Source organism: Phycodurus eques, chromosome 14 (assembly GCF_024500275.1).
Source record: "Phycodurus eques isolate BA_2022a chromosome 14, UOR_Pequ_1.1, whole genome shotgun sequence".
NCBI lineage: Eukaryota > Metazoa > Chordata > Actinopteri > Syngnathiformes > Syngnathidae > Phycodurus > Phycodurus eques.
This window is the reverse complement of record NC_084538.1, coordinates 23,925,932-23,947,003: the sequence shown is the minus strand read 5'-3', so window position 1 is coordinate 23,947,003 and position 21,072 is coordinate 23,925,932. Positions and strand designations below refer to the sequence as shown.

General features: G+C 48.6%; 1 protein-coding gene across 1 annotated transcript in view; it reads right to left on the bottom strand.

The window, feature by feature from the left end:
* The window catches only part of LOC133413058 (adenylate kinase 7-like), an 89,387-nt gene that overhangs the window by 32,024 nt on the left and 36,291 nt on the right, over positions 1–21,072 (bottom strand). The window contains exon 7 of the mRNA XM_061696945.1: positions 14,676–14,764. Coding sequence (XP_061552929.1) covers positions 14,676–14,764 — 89 coding nt within the window. The remainder of the gene's footprint in view (positions 1–14,675; positions 14,765–21,072) is intronic.

The following is a 21,072-nucleotide window of genomic DNA, read 5'->3' as shown; positions in this document are numbered from 1 at the left end:
TGCAATGTGGCGTTTGTGTTGTGTGGGGTGAAACATTTCTACTGGTTCAGTTGACAAACAGATTTGATATCTAACATTCAAATTTGCAGAAATACAATCACAATGGTGCTATTCCAATGGTAACACTGGTGGCGTTCATGTGAAGTTCTTAAAATATTATATAACATTCACTTTCTTTATTCATTCTTTAACAAATCCAGTGAATATTATGATTAGTTAATCCGGGGTTGCAATAGATTTCCACTATCTATGGGTGCCGCTAGTGCTCCATCCATTGTTCCATACAGGAGGGACAAATGTCACTGGGAGGAACTGTAACTGAAAACAGCGGGAAACAGAGAAGTCTTTGTTGGTGAGACTCTTCAGGTTGCCCGGGGGTGGAAGTTAATTAATTTAGCGTCCGGGTGAGAGGCCAGGTGTCTGTGTCTCAGCTTTGATGCTGCTTGGGACTGGCTTGTAATTCATTTAGCATCAGTGTGCGAAGTTAAATATGCCGTCCTTCTCCTTTGATACGTAGACCAGGCTTTCTTTTGATGTCTTGTGTATGCAAACTGGCTCAGTAGTGCAGCCGAGGCAGGTATGAGGAAACTGGGGGTGCGAGGTGTCATCTTTAATGGCGTGACCGTTACATACGTTCCATATGATAACACAAAGCTCCACAACATCATGTCTGGTTTGGAAAGAACATGTTGGAACAACATAACCAGGTTCTTTATCACACCAAAAATCAAGCAAAAATATCTTAAAAAGTATCACAGCCCTGTTGGTGCCAATGTGGTGCGCTTAATGTATTATTGGTGGTGCGATAATACATTAAGCGTGGTGCGCTTAATGTATTATAAATGTAATATATTCCGGCTCTGTCCGAAAGTGTTTTCTTTCCAGGATAATGTGTGTAAAATTGTGGACTGCCACTACATGTTCTCCTGCGTGGCACTGTACCGAGGTTATCTACCAAAAAACACTTTAAGGGAAGGTAAGTATCTGCTTAAGATCATGTTGGCAGCATGCAAAAAAGCCATTTCAAAGAACTACATGATTTTCAGCATAGCCTCGCTGCTCTCCCGAAAGACCCAGGAGCGGCGGCACTGCTCAGAACAGCACTACAATGCTTGCCTGATGTCTTCCGGTGGAAAGGAATGGCTGAGCTCGAAACTGTCACAGCTCAAACCGTGCAGGAGGTCCTCCCCTCTGACCGAACGTTCCCAGAACGTCCTTGCTTCCTCTTTGACTTAGGCAAAGTATCCTTTACTTTGTACAGACTAGAACACCTGCCGTTCAACCTCATAAAATTCCACTCTTTGTTGTATTTTATGTGTGTGTTCTGAGTTTAAGTAAATCTCTATCATCTACAACTCAAAATTTCATAGTGTAGCAACCTTCAGATTATGATATTGATAAAAAAAAAAAAGGTTTCTCGTCATTTCTCCAAAAGTTTATGCTTATAAAAAGTGACGTGGTGCCATTTTTGAGACATTCGTTTGATTTTAAAAATTAAACTTAAAATTACAGTAAACCGGAAGTAATGAAATATACACTAGTGTCGCGTATATTGGTCAAATATTTTTTTTAAATTAATTGAGGGGAAAAGAATAAGCCAGAAGCGACGCCTGCGTTACTTCCGGTTTACCGTAATTTTAAGTTTCAGCGTAATAAATCAAGCTATTTTGTCTCGTAAAGGGGGACCACATCACTTTTTATATGTATAACATTTAGGAGAAAGCGATGACAAACCTTTCATCAGTCTTGTAATCTGAAGGTTTCTACATGAATAAGATAAGAGTTCTCGATAACCAGAGGTCTTTTGTCGAAGCCAAACACACATAAATGATACAGGTAGTGAATCTTTATCAAAAAGTTTATGCGACCTATCAGGGGGAATCTACAAGGGAACAATGTAGGGGAAAAGCAAAACAAAGGACAGACAAACATTGGTTGGAAGAGGCTGGTTAAATCTATTGTGCTAGCACGAACAATTAAATGATCATAATAAATCGCAGTAGCGATGACATATGCTTAGGATCAGGAGCTGTCTTTATAAACTTACAAGCCAATACAAATGTGCACTCAATATTAAAGGTACTGTACATGGTTGTTGTTTGTTCAATACAGAATTAAAACACTACAAACAGCTTTTAATATTTTTTTAAGTTAAAAAATATACTCTGGACGTGTCCAAACCATCGAAGTCTGTTCTCTCTAACTTTGTCTCCAAAACATCGAACCTTGGCTGTCCCTCTGATGAGCTCATTTCTAATTTTATCCAACCTGGTCACTCCGAGAGCGAACCTCAACATCTTCATTTCCGCCACCTCCAGCTCTGCTTCCTGTTGTCTCTTCAGTGCCACTGTCTCTAATCCGTACATCATGGCTGGCCTCAACACTGTTTTATAAACTTTGCCCTTAATCCGAGCAGAGACTCTTCTGTCACATAACACACCTGACACCTTCCTCCACCCGTTCCAACCTGCTTGGACCTGTTTCTTCACTTCCTGACCACACTCACCATTGCTCTGGACGGTTGACCCCAAGTATTTAAAGTCCTCCACCCTTGCTATCTCTTCTCCCTGTAGCCTCACTCTTCCCCCACCATCTGTCTCATTCATGCACATATATCCTGTCTTACTTCGGCTAATCTTCATTCCTCTTCTTTCCAGTGCATGCCTCCATCTTTCTAACTGTTCCTCCACCTGCTCCCTGCTTTCACTGCAGATCACAATGTCATCTGCAAACATCATGGTCCACGGGGATTCCAGTCTAACCTCATCTGTCAGCCTACCCATTACCAATGCAAACAGGAAGGGGCTCAGGGCTGATCCCTGATGCAGTCCCACATCCACCTTAAATTCGTCTGTCACACCTACAGCACACCTCACCACTGTTCTGCTGCCCTCATACATCTCCTGTATTATTCTAACATACTTCTCTGCCACTCCAGACTTCCGCATGCATTACCACAGTTCCTTTCTGGGTACTCTGCCATAGGCTTTCTCTAGATCTACAAACACACACTGTACCTCCTTCTGACCTTCTCTGTACTTTTCCATCAACATCCTCAAGGCAAATAATGCATCTGTGCTACTCTTTCTAGGCATGAAACCATACTGTTGCTCACAAATACTAACTTCTGTCTTGAGTCTAGCCTCCACTTCTCTTTCCCATAACTTCATTGTGTGGCTCATCAACTTTATTCCTATGTAGTTGCCACAGCTCTGCACATCACCTTTGTTCTTAAAAATGGGCACCAGTACACTTTTCCTCCATTCCTCAGGCATCTTCTCACACACTAGAATTCGATTGAACAAGCTGGTCAAAAACTCCACAGCCACCTCTCCTAGATGCTGCCATACCTCCACAGGAACGTCATCAGGACCAACTGCCTTTGCATTTTTCATCCTCTTTCATGTCTTTCTAACTTCCCCCTTACTAATCATTGCCACTTCCTGGTCCACCACACTTGCCTCTTCCACTCTCTCTCTCATTTACCTCATTCATCAACTCCTCGAAGTATTCTTTCCATCTAGCTAGCACACTGCTGGCACCAGTCAACATATTTCCATCTCTATCCTTAATCACCTTAACCTGCTGCACATCCTTCCCATCTCTATCCCTCTGTCTGGCCAGCCTGTATAGATCATTTTCTCCTTCTTTAGTGTCAAACCTGCCTTACATGTCATCATATGCCTCTTGTTTGGCCTTTGCCACCTCTACCTTTGCCCTGTGTCACATCTCAATGTATTCCTTTTGCCTCTCCTCTCAGTGTCCCACTTCTTCTTAGCTAACCTTTTTCCTTGTATGATTTCCTGAGAAGCCATCCATCCATCCATCCATTTTCTACCGCTTATCCGGGTCGGGTCGCAGGGGCAGTAGCTTTAGCTTTTTTCCCCTCTCCCCAGCCACTTCATCCAGCTCTTCCAGAGGGATCCCGAGGCGTTCCCAGGCCAGCCGAAGGACGTAGTCTCTCCAGCGTGTCCTGGGTCGTCCCCGGGGTCTCCTCCCGGTGGGACGTGCCCGGAACACCTCACCAGGGAGGCGTCCGGGAGGCATCCGAATCAGATGCCCCAGCCACCTCATCTGGCTCTTCTCAATGCGGAGGAGCAGCGGCTCTACTCTGAGATCCTCCCGGATGACCGAGCTTCTCACCCTATCTCTAAGGGAGAGCCCGGACACCCTGCGGAGGAAACTCATTTCGGCCGCTTGTATCCGGGATCTCGTTCTTTCGGTCACGACCCACAGCTCATGACCAAAGGTGAGGGTCGGAACGAAGATCGACCGGTAAATTGAGAGCTTCGCTTTCGGCTTAGCTCTTTCTTTACCACAACGGACCGATACAAAGTCCGCATCACTGCAGACGCTGCACCGATCCGTCTGTCGATCTCCCGTTCCATTCTTCCCTCACTCGTGAACAAGACCCCAAGATACTTGAACTCCTCCACTTGGGGCAGAATCTCATCCCCGACCTGGCGAGGGCATGCCACCCTTTTCCGAATGAGGACCATGGTCTCAGATTTGGAGGTGCTGATTCTCATCCCAGCCGCTTCACACTCGGCTACGAACTGCTCCAGTGAGAGTTGGAGCTCACGGTTTGATGAAGCCAACAGAACCACATCATCAGCAAAAAGCAGAGATGCAATACCGAGGCCACCAAACCGGACCCCCTCTACGCCTTGGCTGCGCCTAGAAATTCTGTCCATAAAAGTTATGAACAGAATCGGCGACAAAGGGCAGCCTTGGCGGAGTCCAACCCTCACCGGGAACGAGTCCGACTTACTGCCGGATATGCGGACCAAACTCTGACTCCTGTCGTACAGGGACCGAACAGCCCGTATCAGGGGGTTAGGTACCCCATACTCCTGAAGCACCCTCCACAGGACTCCCCGAGGGACACGGTCGAACGCCTTCTCCAAGTCCACAAAACACATGTAGACTGGTTGGGCGAACTCCCATGCACCCTCGAGGACCCTGCCGAGGGTGTAGAGCTGGTCCACTGTTCCACGGCCAGGACGAAAACCACACTGCTCCTCCTGAATCTGAGATTCGACTTCCCGACGGACCCTCCTCTCCAGCACCCCTGAATAGACCTTACCAGGGAGCCTGAGCAGTGTGATCCCCCTGTAGTTGGAACACACCCTCCGGTCCCCCTTCTTAAAAAGGGGGACCACCACCCCAGTCTGCCAATCCAGAGGCACTGTCCCCGATGTCCACGCGATGTTGCAGAGGCGTGCCTCCTTGAGCAGTCACCTTGTCGTGGTGGAGGGGTTTGTGTGTCCCAGTGATCCTAGGAGCTAAGTTGTCTGGGGCTTTATGCCCCTGGCAGGGTCACACATGACAAACAGGTCCTAGGTGAGGGACCAGACAAAGCACGGCTCAAAGACCCCTAATGATGACGACAAACAATGGACTTCGTTTTCCCTTGCCCGGACGCGGGTCACCGGGGCCCCCCACTGGAGCCAGGCCTGGTGGTGGGGCTCGGAGGCGAGCACCTGGTGGCCGGGCCTGCACCCATGGGGCCCGGCCGGGCACAGCCCGAAAGGGTAACGTGGGTCCCCCTTCCCATGGGCTCACCACCTGTGGGAGGGGCCATAGGGGTCGGGTGCAGTGTGAGCTGGGCGGTGGCCGAAGGCGGGGACCTTGGCGATCCGATCCCCGGCTACAGAAGCTGGCTCTAGGGACGTGGAATGTCACCTCTCTGGCAGGGAAGGAGCCCGAGCTGGTGTGTGAGGTCGAGAAGTTCCGACTAAATATAGTTGGGAGGAACGGCCCCCCCGATCAGAACCCGAGTGGTGTTCTGTTATTGGACTTCTGTGCTCGTCATGCATTGTCCATAACGAACACCATGTTCAAGCATAAGGGTGTCCACACGTGCACTTGGCACCAGGACACCCTAGGTCGCAGTTCGATGATCGACTTTGTGGTCGTGTCATCGGACTTGCGGCCACATGTCTTGGACACTCGGGTGAAGAGAGGGGCGGAGCTGTCAACTGATCACCACCTGGTGGTGAGTTGGCTCCGATGGTGGGGGAAGATCCCGGTCCGACGTGGCAGGCCCAAACGTATTGTGAGGGTCTGCTGGGAACGTCTGGCAGAATCCCCTGTCAGAAGGAGTTTCAACTCCCACCTCCGACAGAACTTTGCTCATGTTCCGGGGGAGGCTGGGGACATAGAGTCCGAGTGGACCATGTTCCATGCCTCCATTGCTGAGGCGGCCGACCGGAGCTGTGGCCGTAAGGTGGTCGGTGCCTGTCGTGGCGGCAATCCCCGAACCCGTTGGTGGACACCAACGGTGAGGGATGCCGTCAAGCTGAAGAAGGAGTCCGATTGGGCCTTTTTGGCCTGTGGGACTCCTGAGGCAGCTGATGGGTACCGGCTGGCCAAGCGGAATGCAGCTCTGGTGGTCGCTGAAGCAAAAACTCTGGTATGGGAGGAGTTCGGTGAGGCCATGGAGAAAGACTTCCGGACGGCTTCGAGGAAATTCTGGTCCACCATCCGACGTCTCAGGAGAGGAAAGCAGTGCACCACCAACACTGTGTATAGTGGGGATGGGGCACTGCTGACCTCGACTCGGGACGTTGTGAGTCGGTGGGGAGAATACTTCGAAGACCTCCTCAATTCGACCGACACGCCTTCCCATGAGGAAGCAGAGTGTGGGTTCTCTGAGGCGGGCTCTCCTATCTCTGGGTTTGAGGTCACCAAGGTAGTTAAAAAGCTCCTCAGTGTCAGGGCCCCGGGGGTGGATGAGATTCGCCCGGAGTTCCTAAAGGCTCTGGATGTTGTGGGGCTTCCTGAGAAGCCTTTGAGTCAATACAGGAGGAAAACTGGATGCTCAATAGTACAGGTATTTACATAAGGAAGCAAGATGTGGCAGCTGCCTCCACCTTGACGCAAGAGCAGAATGAGTGGTTTATGATTAGTTCGACATCTTTTCCACACATTTCACTTGCACTTACACTAGGTCATGAAGCCCGAGAACTGGGACCCATGGTAAGGAAATGGCATTTGGCAAATGATTGACAACAAGGTCGAATACCCAATGTGTTGTACTTTCCTAGTACTGAATGTTTTTGTATTCAGAGTGCCGCGGTTGACGAGGGGATGTTGGAGCATGTCACACTGGCGCGATTCCATGGCAGAGAGCTCTTGGACCATGAGGACGCCGTACAGTTGTTCAACTCTCTGCCGGACTCACTGTGGTCCGAGGGGCCTGCCGACGGGGGACTATGTACATCCGTGACTCTGGTAACGTTCGAGCAAACGTTCCATAGTATCCCTGTAAACAAGAGGCTGCTGAAGACATCGCAGAGACCCAAATTCTGACTTCCAAACACTTTGGTCCACAAATGATATTGTGAAACCCTCCGCTCAAGCTGCAGAACTGCTGGCCATGTGCAGGGCACTGGCGTTATCTGAAGGTCAGAGTGTTATTATTTATTAATGGTGCAGCTGATGCCGCGGGTAAAAAAAGTAGTAGGCTATCAAACGGATGCTGAAGGTAACTATGTTGTTTAAGCAGGATCAGTTGATTGGCTTTCTCCCTGCAGTAACGGTTGATGTAATTCGCGACCTCCAAGAGGCAGCGCCAGAGCAAGACAAACGTGAGTGGCAAAAGAAAGATGCTGAGTATGACGACAAGGAGAAGCTGTGGTTTGGGCCGATGAGAGGAAAGTTCATGCGGTTAGTGGTTGAGGAAGCACACGCCCCGACACATGAGAGTTACGTGTCAATGCTGTACAAGCTGCACTTTTGGTGGCACCCTGATCTTCTGCGTAAGGTAAAAGAGTTTTGTGTTTTTTGTGATGTCAGAATTTCAGTGTTGGCCCTACAACGAAGAGGGAACTGCAACACACTGAGATGGGCTGATGCCAGAATAATGTGGTAGGAATGGACTAAACCAACATGGTGGTCCCAGTCCAAGGAAGAAGGTACCTATTAATGATTGTCGATACTTTTTCTGGATGGTCCGAAGCCTAGCCTTGTGCAAAAGAGGACGCGCCATCTGTCATCAAAGAACGGGTAAACCATTATATTCCGACACACGAGTTTCCACGAGTAATCAGATCAGACAAGTGGTTCTACGTGTCTCAGACATGTCCTACGCAGGCCTTTGTTGTAGAAAAAAAAAAACGTGGAAATGATTCTGTGTGATATGTCTTACAAATTGTGTACACAATTTAAAGTAAACCCTAGAACTATGATAAATATAATTATATGAATATATATGTAAATAATTATAAAGCGCTTTAAAGGGTACCCATGATATTTATTACATAAATAAATAAGGTCCCTAGAGCCAGCGTCTGTAGCCGGGGATCGGATCGCCAAGGTCCCCGCCTTCAGCCACTGCCCAGCTCACACTGCACCCGACCCCAATGGCACCTCCCACAGGTGATGAGCCCATGGGATGGGGGACCCACGTTACCCTTTCGGGCTGCGCCCTGCCAGACCCCATGGGTGCAGGCCGGCCACCAGGCGCTCACCTTCAAGCCCTGCCACCAGGCCTGGCTCCAGTGGGGGGCCCCGGTGACCCGCGTCTGGGCAAGGGAAAACGAAGTACATTGTTTGTCGTCGTCATCATAAGTGGTCTTTGAGTCACGGGTGACCCTGCCAGGGGCATAAAGCCCCAGACAACTTAGCTCCTAGGATCATTGGGACACACAAACACCTCCACCACGATAAGGTGACGGCTCACGTAGGGGCAGGGTCCTAGAGGGTGCATGGGAGTTCGCCCAACCAGTCTACATGTGTTTTGTGGACTTGGAGAAGGCGTTCGACCGTGTCCCTCGGGGAGTCCTGTGGAGGGTGCTTCGAAAGTATGACACGGCCTGTTCGGTCCCTGTACGACCGGAGTCAAAGTTTGGTCTGCACATCCCCGGCAGTGAGTTGGACTCGTTCACGGTGAGGGTTGGACTCCGCTAAGGCTACCCTTTGTCACCGATTCTGTTCATAATTTTTATGGACAGAATTTCTAGGCGCAGCCGAGGCGTAGAGGGGGTCCGGTTTGGTGGCCTCAGTATTGCATCTCTGCTTTTTGCAGATAATGTGGTTCTGTTGGCTTCATCAAGCCGTGTCCTCCAACTCTGACTGGAGCAGTTCGCAGCTGAGTGTGAACCGGCTGGGATGAGAATCAGCACCTCCAAATGTGAGACCATGGTCTTCAGTGGAGGAGTTCAAGAGCTGGATGAAGTGGCTGGGGAGAGGGAACCCTGCTGAATATGATGTTTGGTAAATGGAAATGTCTCATGCTGACTTTGGCAACTACCATCCTGGTTGTCTTTGCTGTTGTACTTGCTTTGTGCGGATGTTGTAACATTCCTAGTTTCAGGAGTCGAATCCTCCGGATTGTTCTCAAGGCCTTTGAGGGGCAGCCAAAATCTGCTGTCGCCCCTGAAAGACGTGGAAACCATGAGCTCTGTTGAATGACGCCTTTGTATCCTCTCCTTACGTTTTTTGATATTTGCTATATTTTATTTAGTTTGGGTTTTATTGAGTATTATAGCGAACGAAGCTCCATGTTTAGAGAGTGTTGTTCTCTGAATAACAGAGATAAAAAGGGGGATTAATGTGATATATGGTTTTATTGTGTAACTGGTCTGAGTGTGAATATGGGTGTTTATTGCAGGGAGGATAAAATGTAAATCAGATAAGGGTGTGGGAGTGTGATGCAGGAAAGCTCCCAGCAGGGTGCATGTGGAGGCCACAGGGGACATCTGTTGGAGATGACAATGGCTGCGGGGGGTTGCTATAAACTTTATGAGAACCAGTCTGGAGCCAGCGGCAAATGGCCATCATTCTGCATAGCAACGACGACGACAAGGTAAGATGGTAATCCAAGATGGCGCCTACCAGTGTGGTCGCCTCGGTAACACGCTCGCTAGTATTGTCTTTGTTTTTGTGTTTTTCGTCCGTCTTTGGAGACCTTACACGACTCACTTACACAAGGGGAGACCTGCTAACCATCAAGGAGGCTACTCCAGACTTTCTGTCACCAACTTTCGAATATCTGCTCAGTTTTTTCCCCGAGTTACTCACCGGAGCGGCGTCCGCGGTTTTCGGCGCATGGAGACTGAAGCGGCCCCACGGAGGGAAGGGAGCCGGCATTCAGGTGAAACTCCGCAAGAGAGGACACAGATTGGCATTCCCGTCGATCCACCTCGCGAATGGACGCTCCCTACCCAACAAAATGGGCGAGCTTCATCTTCTGTTAAAGACCAGTAAAGACTTCGGACGTTCCGCGGCCATGTGCTTCACGGAGACCTGCTTTGCGACGGTGTACCCGATGGCGCCGTCATGCTTCCCGGCTTCAACATTCATCGAGCGGACCGCGACATGGAATCATCGGGGAAAACAAAGGGCGGCGGGATATGCCTCTATATCAACGAAAAATGGTGTACGGACGTCACGGTGCTCAGCACACACTGCAGCCCGCATTTGGAGTCGCTATTCTTAAACTGTAAATCATTCTACTCGCCACGTGAGTTCGCATCATTCGTCCTGGCTGCAGCCTACATCCCGCCTCAAGCTAACACGAACGCCGCATTGCTAACGCTCGCCGAACAAGTCAACGAAATTGGAAAAAAAACACCCGGACTCACCCCTCATTATTCTCGGGGACTTTAACAAAGCTAAACTCAACCACGAACTCCCTAAATACAAGCAGCACATCGACTGTCCTACCAGGGAAAATAATACTTTAGACCACTGCTACACTACGGTAAAAAACGCAGACCGTGCTATACCTCGTGCAGCCCTGGGCTCGTCTGATCACTGCTTAATTCACTTAATACCGACGTACAGGCAAGAACTTAAATGTGCGAAGCCTACAGTGAAAACAGTCAAAAAGTGGACCAGTGAAGCCAAGATGGAACTTCAAAGCTGTTTAGACTGCACAGACTGGAGTGTCTTTGAAAATTCAGCTGGCAGCCTGGATGAATATACGGACACTGTCACATCCTATATCAGTTTCCGTGAAGAGGTTTGTGTACCAACAAAATCATTTCGCACATTCAACAACAACAAGCCGTGGTTCACTGCTAAACTTAAACAGCTTCGCCAAGCTAAGGAGGACGCATATCAGAGCGGGGACAGGGCCCTGTATAATCGAGCGAGAAACCACCTGACTAAAGAAATTAACATTGCAAAGAGGAGCCATGCAGCAAAGTTGGAAAAACAGTTTAGCGTAAATGACTCTAAATCAGTCTGGCATGCATTCAAATCGCTGACTAATTACAAGCGACGATCCCCCCAAGCTGAGAACAATAGCACACTAGCCAATGACTTGAATACCTTCTACTGCAGATTTGAAAAGGACAGTTTCACACGACACACTCACCCGGCCGCACCACCGACCACAATCACACCACCGACTTCTGCGTTAACCATCCATGAACAGGATGTGAGACGCTTCTTCAAACAACAGAAGATTAACAAAGCGGCAGGCCCGGACCATGTGTCCCCATCCTGCCTCAAAGTCTGCGCGGACCAGCTCGCTCCAGTCTTCACTCAGATCTTAAAGAGATCTTTGGAAATGTGCGAAGTTCCATCCTGTTTCAAACCCTCCACCATCATTCCAGTCCCCAAGAAATCTGCAATCTCGGGTCTGAATGACTACAGGCCTGTCACTTTGACATCTGTGGTCATGAAGTCCTTTGAACGTCTCGTGCTGGACCACCTCAAGAGTGTCACAGGTCCCCTGCTGGACCCCCTGCAGTTTGTCTACCAAGCGAACAGATCTGCGGATGATGCAGTCAACATGGGACTGCACTTCATCCTTGAACACCTCGACAGTGCAGGGACCTACGCGAGGATCCTGTTCGTGGACTTCAGCTCAGCGTTCAACACCATCATCCCTGAACTCCTTTCAACCAAGCTTCTCCAGCTTAGCGTCTCACCTGCCATCTGCCAGTGGATTTACAGCTTTCTGACGGGCAGGGCACAGCAGGTCAGGCTGGGGGAGGCCAGCTCACCCACACGCAGCATCAGCACTGGGGTGCCTCAAGGTTGTGTCCTCTCTCCGCTGCTCTTCTCTCTCTACATGAACGACTGCACCTCACCGAACCCGACTGTCAAACTCCTGAAGTTTGCAGATGACACCACTGTCATCGGCCTCATCAAGGACGGTGACGAGTCTGCATATCGACAGGAAGCGGAGCGGCTGGAGCTGTGGTGCGGCCGACACAACCTGGAGCTGAACACGCTCAAGACTGTAGAGATGATCGTGGACTTCAGGAGGCATCCTTCGCCACAGCTGCCCCTCACGTTGTCCAGCTGCCTTGTGTCAACCGTCGAGACCTTCAAGTTCCTGGGAATTACAATCTCTCAGGACCTGAAGTGGGCGACCAACATCAACTCCGTCCTCAAAAAGGCCCAGCAGAGGATGTACTTCCTGCGGCTTCTGAGAAAGCACGGCCTACCACCGGAGCTGCTGAGACAGTTCTACACAGCAGTCATCGAATCAGTCCTGTGTTATTCCATCACAGTCTGGTTTGGTGCTGCTACAAAAAAGGACAAACTCCGACTGCAACGGACAATCAAAACTGCTGAAAGGATTGTCGGTACCCCCCTACCCACCATTGAGGACTTGCACGCTGCCAGAACTAAGACAAGGGCGTGCAAAATCCTCTCGGACCGTCTGCACCCCGGTCACCAGCTCTTCCAGCTCCTTCCCTCAGGTCGGCGCTACCGATCAACGCAAACTAGAACTAGTAGACATTCCAACAGCTTCTTCCCTCTTGCGATCAACTTCTTAAACACCTAACCTATAATTCCATTACAACAAGCTGGAATTTTTTTGACTTGAGTTCGTTGTCACATTTCTGTGGGGCCAATTATGTATTACTCGTGCACTCACTGTAGTTGTCTCGCCATGCTGCACTATTTGCATATACTGGCCACTCATGCCAGAGTAGCATCTGCTCCATTTGCACACTGATTGAGGAGTATCTGTAACATTTGCACAACCATCATTGTCCCAGATGATCGCACGACTCGTCACACAGTAAACTCCCATTTGGAGTTTACTGTAAAACTAAACTCAAAACAAAAATAATTACACATTGTATATTTAAATACAAAACATAAATTATATATTTGAGAGATTGCTAGCTTAATGCGAACACCCTATTGACAGGCTAGCTAAAGTGAACATTCATAGTAAATGGGCTTTGGCTCGTATAGCACATTTCTACCTAAGGTGCTCAGTGCGCTTTAACGCTGTCTCCTCATTCACCTACTGAGGACACAGCATCAGGATCAACTGGGGGTTCAGTATTTTGCTGAAGGATACTTGGACATATTCATAGGGCCCGGGGGATCAGACCTACACTCTTTGGATTGAAAGACAATCACTGGGCCATGCGGCCACAGGCACTTCAAAGCAACTCCATAGTGGTGATATAATATAGTGATATAGTCTACAGGTGATATAACCACTCACGCATATAATCTTCCTAATATGTGAAGAGCAAGTTTAATGAAGTTCCATTGTGATGTTCTTCTTCTACATGTACCTCCTTGCATGCATCGCACCATACTGCCCCAAAGAGGCCAATAGAAACTTCCCGTCGCAGTTTCTGGCAGGGTATATTAACACCAGAAGAATTTGCATGCGCTCTTTCCCAGAATGCATTGCTATAGTTCAAATTACTGTATCACATTTTGACTACCTTAAAATACATCTTTGTCTTATTTTGTACACAGAGGGTTTAATAGTTAAAGTGGTGTTCTTTCGAGTTGTTTATAGTAAAATTGGTGTAATTTTTACACAGAATAGTTAGTATGATATAGTATATTAATACCACTTGAGGCCAGTACTTGTGTGAATGCCAGCTGATCAATGCGGTGAATAAACTGTGTAAAATGCGTAATGACGTCATCAATTCAAATAGAATCGATCAGGGAATTGCTAGAAAATTCGGCTAACAATTCCAAGGTATCGTTAATTTTGGAACCGATTCTCGATTCCCTTCCCTACTAACCATACCCGACTGGAATAAACGAAGGACACATTCAACCACTTCTTTTATTTTATTTGTTCATGTGTTGTATTTTATTTGCAATAAAAGATTGAACAGCGCTTTTCCGGTTTCATCCCTCAGAGCCATGTCGCTGTCTCACGCCACCCCACACTGAAAAAAAAGCCCTGAATTCTATTATTGGTTGCACATGATTAAAATGTAATTGACAGATGTAATTTCCGCTCTTTCCTCAAAAATCATAAATTATTTTAAGCAAACTCTCGGGACTTTTTTGTTAATTTATCAAGGCAAATTACCTTCAGGTGTCCTTGTGTGCGTACACGAGATTTTTTCATAGCATTTTGGTTGTATGCCGTTTTCAGTTAATGTGCGAAAGCACACTTATCTTAAGAATCCTACGCACTCTTTGATAAGTGAAACCCCAGGTGGGGCGTGATCGTGAAGTCCAAGAGCTTCCCTGCCTCTTGCCCACATTCAATGGGACTAGGGTCCCCCACGTCCCCGAATATGATAAGCGGTGAAGAAAATAGATAGATGTATGGATGGCAGGTGTAATTTCCAGGTGTACCATTGAGTGTATCCAGCATACTACAATACATCACAACAGGCCCAGTATAATATACAGTGCATGGTGAGCCCATGCAAATTTCAAAAGGTAGTAAAGAAAGCATATTAATTGAGCAGTGTATTATTCTTGTGTCCAACCTTGCAAGGTCACTGACGTGAATTGTGGGAACAATGTTGTTGCCCTCTCCAAAGACTGGTATTTCATTTTCTTGTCCCAGCCATGACATCTATGAATCCAGAATTGCATTTGGTTAGAAAAAAATAAACCATCAACACACAAATTCAGAATTTTGCTCCGTATACAGTATCATGGTTATGAAAAGCATTTTTAAAAATATGATTGCACCATAATGTCACAATTATTTTAAAATACAATAAAAAAAAGCACAATATAACAGCGTGCAACTGTGCCACGTACATCGGTAGCAGTTCAGAATGCAACATGACATACATCCATCCATCCTTCCATTTTCTGAGCCGTTTCTCCTCACTAGGGTCGCGGGTGTGCTGGAGCCTATCCCAGCTGTCATTGGACAGGTGGCGGGGTACAACCTGAACTGTTTGCCAGCCAATCGCAGGGCACATACAAACAAACAAACAACAATTCGCACTCACATTCACACCTACGGGCAATTGAGAGTCTCCAATTAATGCATGTTTTTGGGATGTGGGAGGAAACCGGAGTGCCCGGAGAAAACCCACGCAGGCACGGGGAGAACATGCAGACTACACACAGGCGGGGCCGGGGATTGACACGGGTCCTCAGAACTGTGAGGCTGACGCTCTACCCAGTCGGCCACTGTGCCGCCGCAACATGACATAAGAAACATTTGAATTAAAATACATCATACTCACCAGAGATTATTATTATTATTATGTTTTGGTTGGACCAAAATATTGAAATTATTGTGGCCCTTGTGAGGGGAATTGACGATTGGTTGAAGAAACAGTCACATTGCTAGTTTAGGTAACATCGGCCAAAACTACTGATTATGAAGTGCCCGAGGCAGATTACTGTAGATTGACATGGCAGCACATAGAAATAATCCAACATCCACATCCACATTATGGAAGCAGTGCAGCCAAGAGAAATGCTACAAAATGAAGAGAATACACTGTTTAGAATACAAACTAGTTGCGTCTACAGTATATTAGAATTTAGGTTGTAAATGTAGGTCAGTGGTTCTGATCAGAATCAGAATCAGAATCATCTTTATTTGCCAAGTATGTCCAAAACACACAAGGAATTTGTCTCCGGGAGTTGGAGCCGCTCTAGTACAACAGACAGTCAATTTACAGAACACTTTGGAGACATAAAGACATTGACAAAAAACAATTGTGCAAAATGATGCAGAGTCCTCTAGCACTTAGAGCAGTTCGAATGACTAATATTGCAATAGTCCAGTGTAATGACCATTGTGCAAAGGGCGCTGAGACTTCAAGGAGTGTATGCAGTTTAAAGTGACGAGTAGTGCGATCATCTGGGACAATGATGGTTGTGCAAATGTTACAGATACTCCTCAATCAGTGTGCAAATGGAGCAGATGCTACTCTGGCATGAGTGGCCAGTATATGCAAATAGTGCAGCATGGCGAGACAACTACAGTGAGTGCACGAGTAATACATAATTGGCCCCACAGAAATGTGACAACGAACTCAAGTCAAAAAATTGCCAGCTTGTTGTAATGGAATTATAGGTTAGATGTTTAAGAAGTTGATCGCAAGAGGGAAGAAGCTGTTGGAATGTCTACTAGTTCGAGTTTGCGTTGATCGGTAGCGCCGACCTGAGGGAAGGAGCTGGAAGAGCTGGTGACCGGGGTGCAGACGGTCCGAGAGGATTTTGCACGCCCTTGTCTTAGTTCTGGCAGCGTGCAAGTCCTCAATGGTGGGTAGGGGGGTACCGACAATCCTTTCAGCAGTTTTGATTGTCCGTTTCAGTCGGAGTTTGTCCTTTTTTGTAGCAGCACCAAACCAGACTGTGATGGAAGAGCACAGGACTGATTCGATGACCGCTGTGTAGAACTGTCTCAGCAGCTCCGGTGGCAGGCCGTGCTTTCTCAGAAGCCGCCGGAAGTACATCCTCTGCTGGGCCTTTTTGAGGACGGAGTTGATGTTGGTCGCCCACTTCAGGTCCTGAGAGATTGTAATTCCCAGGAACTTGAAGGTCTCGACGGTTGACACAAGGCAGCTGGACAACGTGAGGGGCAGCTGTGGCGAAGGATGCCTCCTGAATTCCACGATCATCTCTACAGTCTTGAGCGTGTTCAGCTCCAGGTTGTGTCGGCCGCACCACAGCTCCAGCCGCTCCGCTTCCTGTCGATATGCAGACTCGTCACCGTCCTTGATGAGGCCGATGACAGTGGTGTCATCTGCAAACTTCAGGAGCTTGACAGTCGGGTTCGCTGAGGTGCAGTCGTTCGTGTAGAGAGAAAAGAGCAGCGGAGAGAGGACACAACCTTGGGGCGCCCCAGTGTTTATGCTGCGTGTGGATGAGGTGGCCTCCCCCAGCCTGACCTGCTGTGTCCTGCCCGTCAGAAAGCTGTAAATCCACTGACAGATGGCAGGTGAGACGCTGAGCTGGAGAAGCTTGGTTGAAAGGAGTTCAGGGATGATGGTGTTGAACGCTGAGCTGAAGTCCACGAACAGGATCCTCGCGTAGGTCCCTGCACTGTCGAGGTGTTCTAGGATGAAGTGCAGTCCCATGTTGACTCCATCATCCGCAGACCTGTTCGCTCGGTAGGCAAACTGCAGGGGGTCCAGCAGGGGACCTGTGACACTCTTGAGGTGGTCCAGCACGAGATGTTAAAAGGACTTCATGTCCACAGTGTTTTGGCCAGCAGAGAATGTGTTGCTGATGCCCCACCCCTGCTAAACTGTTCAGAAAAATTATCATTATCATTTAAATGATCATTTAATCATCCAGAATTTTGTATGAGATCAATTCAAGTATCTACCTACCTACCTAATACATAATAATATACAGATGCAGTAATCACGGTTCACACTTCGCTGTCCCAATATATTGCAGATTTTATTTGTGTTATTACAGTTATTACTCGATTACTGTTTGTACAATACTTTGTTATATATTGCTCTTGCTCTTTCTCAATATATTGTATGTGTTTAAATGTGTTTGTATTGTTTTATAAGTGTGTTTAAAGACATTTTTAAAAATATAAGTGCCGCAAATGCTATAGAAACATGCAGAGGGTGTATTTAAATAGGGTATTTCTATATCACAGATTTTCACTTATTGTGGGAGTGGACTGGAATTTTAACACCCCGTGATGGGGGGTGTAGCGGACATGTGCGCCGCAACTTTGACGCGCCTCAGAGACTCGCGACCACCTGAGAACCCCCACTCCTCCATGCTGCGCTGCTGTGAGACAGCGATTAGGACAGGGCCTGGTGTACGTCAAGTGGACCTGAACCTAATTAGCAGGTTCCCGTCAACTCTTGCTTCCTGTCTTCAAAAGACTCCTTCCCCAACCAAAAGATTGGAGGGACATTCCCTTCAAGCAGACTATGTGGTTAACATTCACCCATGAGCGTGAGGCGCCACCCACTGGCGTTGAGAGGAACTGCAAGCAGAACTTGGGGAACATGCCTTTGTTTGTTAACGGAAGATAAAATGTCCGTTTTTATATCTTGCACACTCTGGAGATATATTCCAAATGTAAGCCTTGGTGTCTGTGTCCCCATTCTCACTTTGACAGGTGCTCTGCATGATTTTGAAAGCGGTTCATGATTTGAAATCAAACAGTATGAAATGTTGTCTTGAACAATAAGCAACCCGTCTGTCACGACCAAAGTTTAAACAATGATTCTATATGTGAGAGTGCAAAGTTGGGAGTGTTTATGTGATGAACGTAACAAAGGACAGGACCTAAAATGCACGACTCCAATTCAAATGGACAGTTTCAAAAAGAGAGGTTTAATAAACGGGCAGAGGTCAGTACACAGGCAGGCAATCCGAAAAAGCAACAGTATCCAAAGAACGTGAGGCAAAAAGGCAAGGTCTATAATCAGAACAGGGTTGAGTCTTACTATGAGTCGGTGACGTGGAAACAAGGAATGCTGGAACATGACAACAAGGTACAATGAACTGACGACCAGAAAGAATGAAACACGAGTTTAAATGCATGGGGTAATTAGGGTAAACGAGGCACAGGTGGGGAAGATGCTCTCAGGAGCAGGTGTCTACGAGACAGGGGGAAGACAACAACCATAACACACACCCATGACAGTACCCCCGCCCCTTAACGGCCGGCCCCAGACAGCCCCGGAGCTCCAGGATGCGCAATGTGGAAGTCCCGAATGAGTGAGTCATCCACGATAAACGCAGACGGCACCCATGAACGTTCCTCAGGCCCGTAGCCCTCCCAGTCCACCAGATATTGAAACCACTTCCCCCTCTGATGAGACGACTACATGGCGAGGTAAGATCATGCAAAGGCGAGGCTATTGAACTGAAATTTCTAATGAACGTTCTGTAGAAATTTGCGAACCCTAAGAACCTTTGTACATCCTTGCGTGACGTGGGAGTGGGCTAATTAGTCACGGCATCAACTTTGCAAGGGTCCATTTTGTCTCGTTTTTTCCCCCCCGTTCCCACATGTTGATCCACGGCTCCAATTAAGTCACGTCTGGTCAAACCTGCCCCCAAGCCACCATGTTCATTACCAGCCATTTTTCCGAGTTAATCTTCCCGAGACCCTGTGCACTCTGCCCCTCCCGTACGCTCTCCTCCCAAACCTCAATGGTGGCAGGCTGAGGAAGCGACTGCAGGCTCTGTTCCTGCTCCTCTGCAGCTGCGGCAGGCTCCCGTTCCTGCTCCTCTGCAGCTGCGGCAGGCTCCCGTTCCTGCTCCTCTGCAGCTGCGGCAGGCTCCCGATCCTGCTCCTCTGCAGCCGCGCCAGGCTCCCCTTCCGGCTCCGGCGGCACCCGTCCAGCGGCCGCCACCCGTCCCGGCTCCGGCGGGGCTCGTCCAGTGGCCGCCACCCGTCCTGGCTTCGGCGGCAATCGTCTAGCGGCCGTCTCCCAACCTTGCTCCGGTGGCGCTCGTCCAGCGGCCGTCTCCCAACCTCGCTGCGGCGGCGCTCGTCCAGCGTCCGTCTCCTGTCCCGGCTCCGACTGCGCTCGTCCAGCGGCTGCCATCCGACCTCGCTTCGGCGGCGCTCATCCGGCGGCCGCCACCCGACCTCGCTCCGGCGGCACTCATCCATCGGCCGCCACCCAACCCTATTGCCTGGCTCTTGCATTACCATTGGGTTCGGCACCGTGGCCGTCCGCCTGAATGGCCCTGTAAAGACCCTGGTGCTTGGCGTCCTGGATGACCTCCTGAACCACTCACCCAAGCACCTCACCTCGGGTGGCCTGGATGGCCACCAGACTGACCTGAGGGGTTGACTCTGCAAGCTGCCTCATGACCTGGTGTGGAATACTGAAAAAACTTGCTCCATAGTCTTTACAAAAGCCCAAGAATGACACGTGGCGGAATTGCGGCTCCATTCAGCAGTAGCCCACGCCTCCGCACGACCAGCCAGGTGGGAAATGACAAAAATGATCTTTGCCCACTCGGTGGGGAAGGCAGATGCCTGCAGCTCAAAGTGGAGTTCGCACTGAGTGATGAACGGCTTAATATTCCCAGAATCTCCAGAGAAACCTCTCCAGTCGAGAGAGCTGTGGGCAGACAGCAGCGGTGGTGGCAAGTGGGCGGCATTGTGACTGATTCGCATGGAAACGGTGGTACAGTGGTGGCATCGGGTGCTGTGCCAGCTGGTTCCTTGTTCTTAACCATATTCATTAGAACGTCAAACTGTGAGGCCACCTGTCTCATCAGAGTGTCCTGATGTTCCGACAGTCCCTTTAGATGGAGGGCAACAAGCTGCTCATCCTGCTTCGAGATGTGTTGACCCTGCGCTTGAAGGGCTTTGCGCACCGGGTCTGAGTCTGCTGGGTCCATGTTATGGCCAGGTTGTTCTGTCATGAACGGAACAAAGGACAGGACCTAAAATGCACGACTCCAATTCAAATGGACAATTTCAAAAAGAGAGGTTTCATAAACGGCCAGAGGTTGGTACACAGGCAGGCAATCCGAAAAGGCAAGAGTATCCAAAAAACATGAGGCAAAGAGACAAGGTCAATAATCAGAACAGGGTCTACTCTTACTATGAGTTGTGGATGTGGAAACAAGGAATGCTGGAACGTGACAACATGGTACAACTAACTGGCGACCAGAAAGAATGAGAAACGAGGTTACATGCATGGGGTAATTAGGGTAAACGAGGCACAGGTGGGGAAGATGCTCTCAGGAGGAAGTGGGTTCAAGACATGGGGAAGACAACAACCATAACACACACCCATAACAGTTTGAGATTAATATTATTTAAAAAACCCATTTACTCAAATGTGCAGACGAGATTCAGGCTGGTGGGCGTGGTCTTTTCCAAGTCGGAACTCCCTCTTCCTACGCCGTGCCCCTGTGGTATTTAACTCTAAACTGAAACTTTTCTCAGAGTAGAGTTGTGCAGGG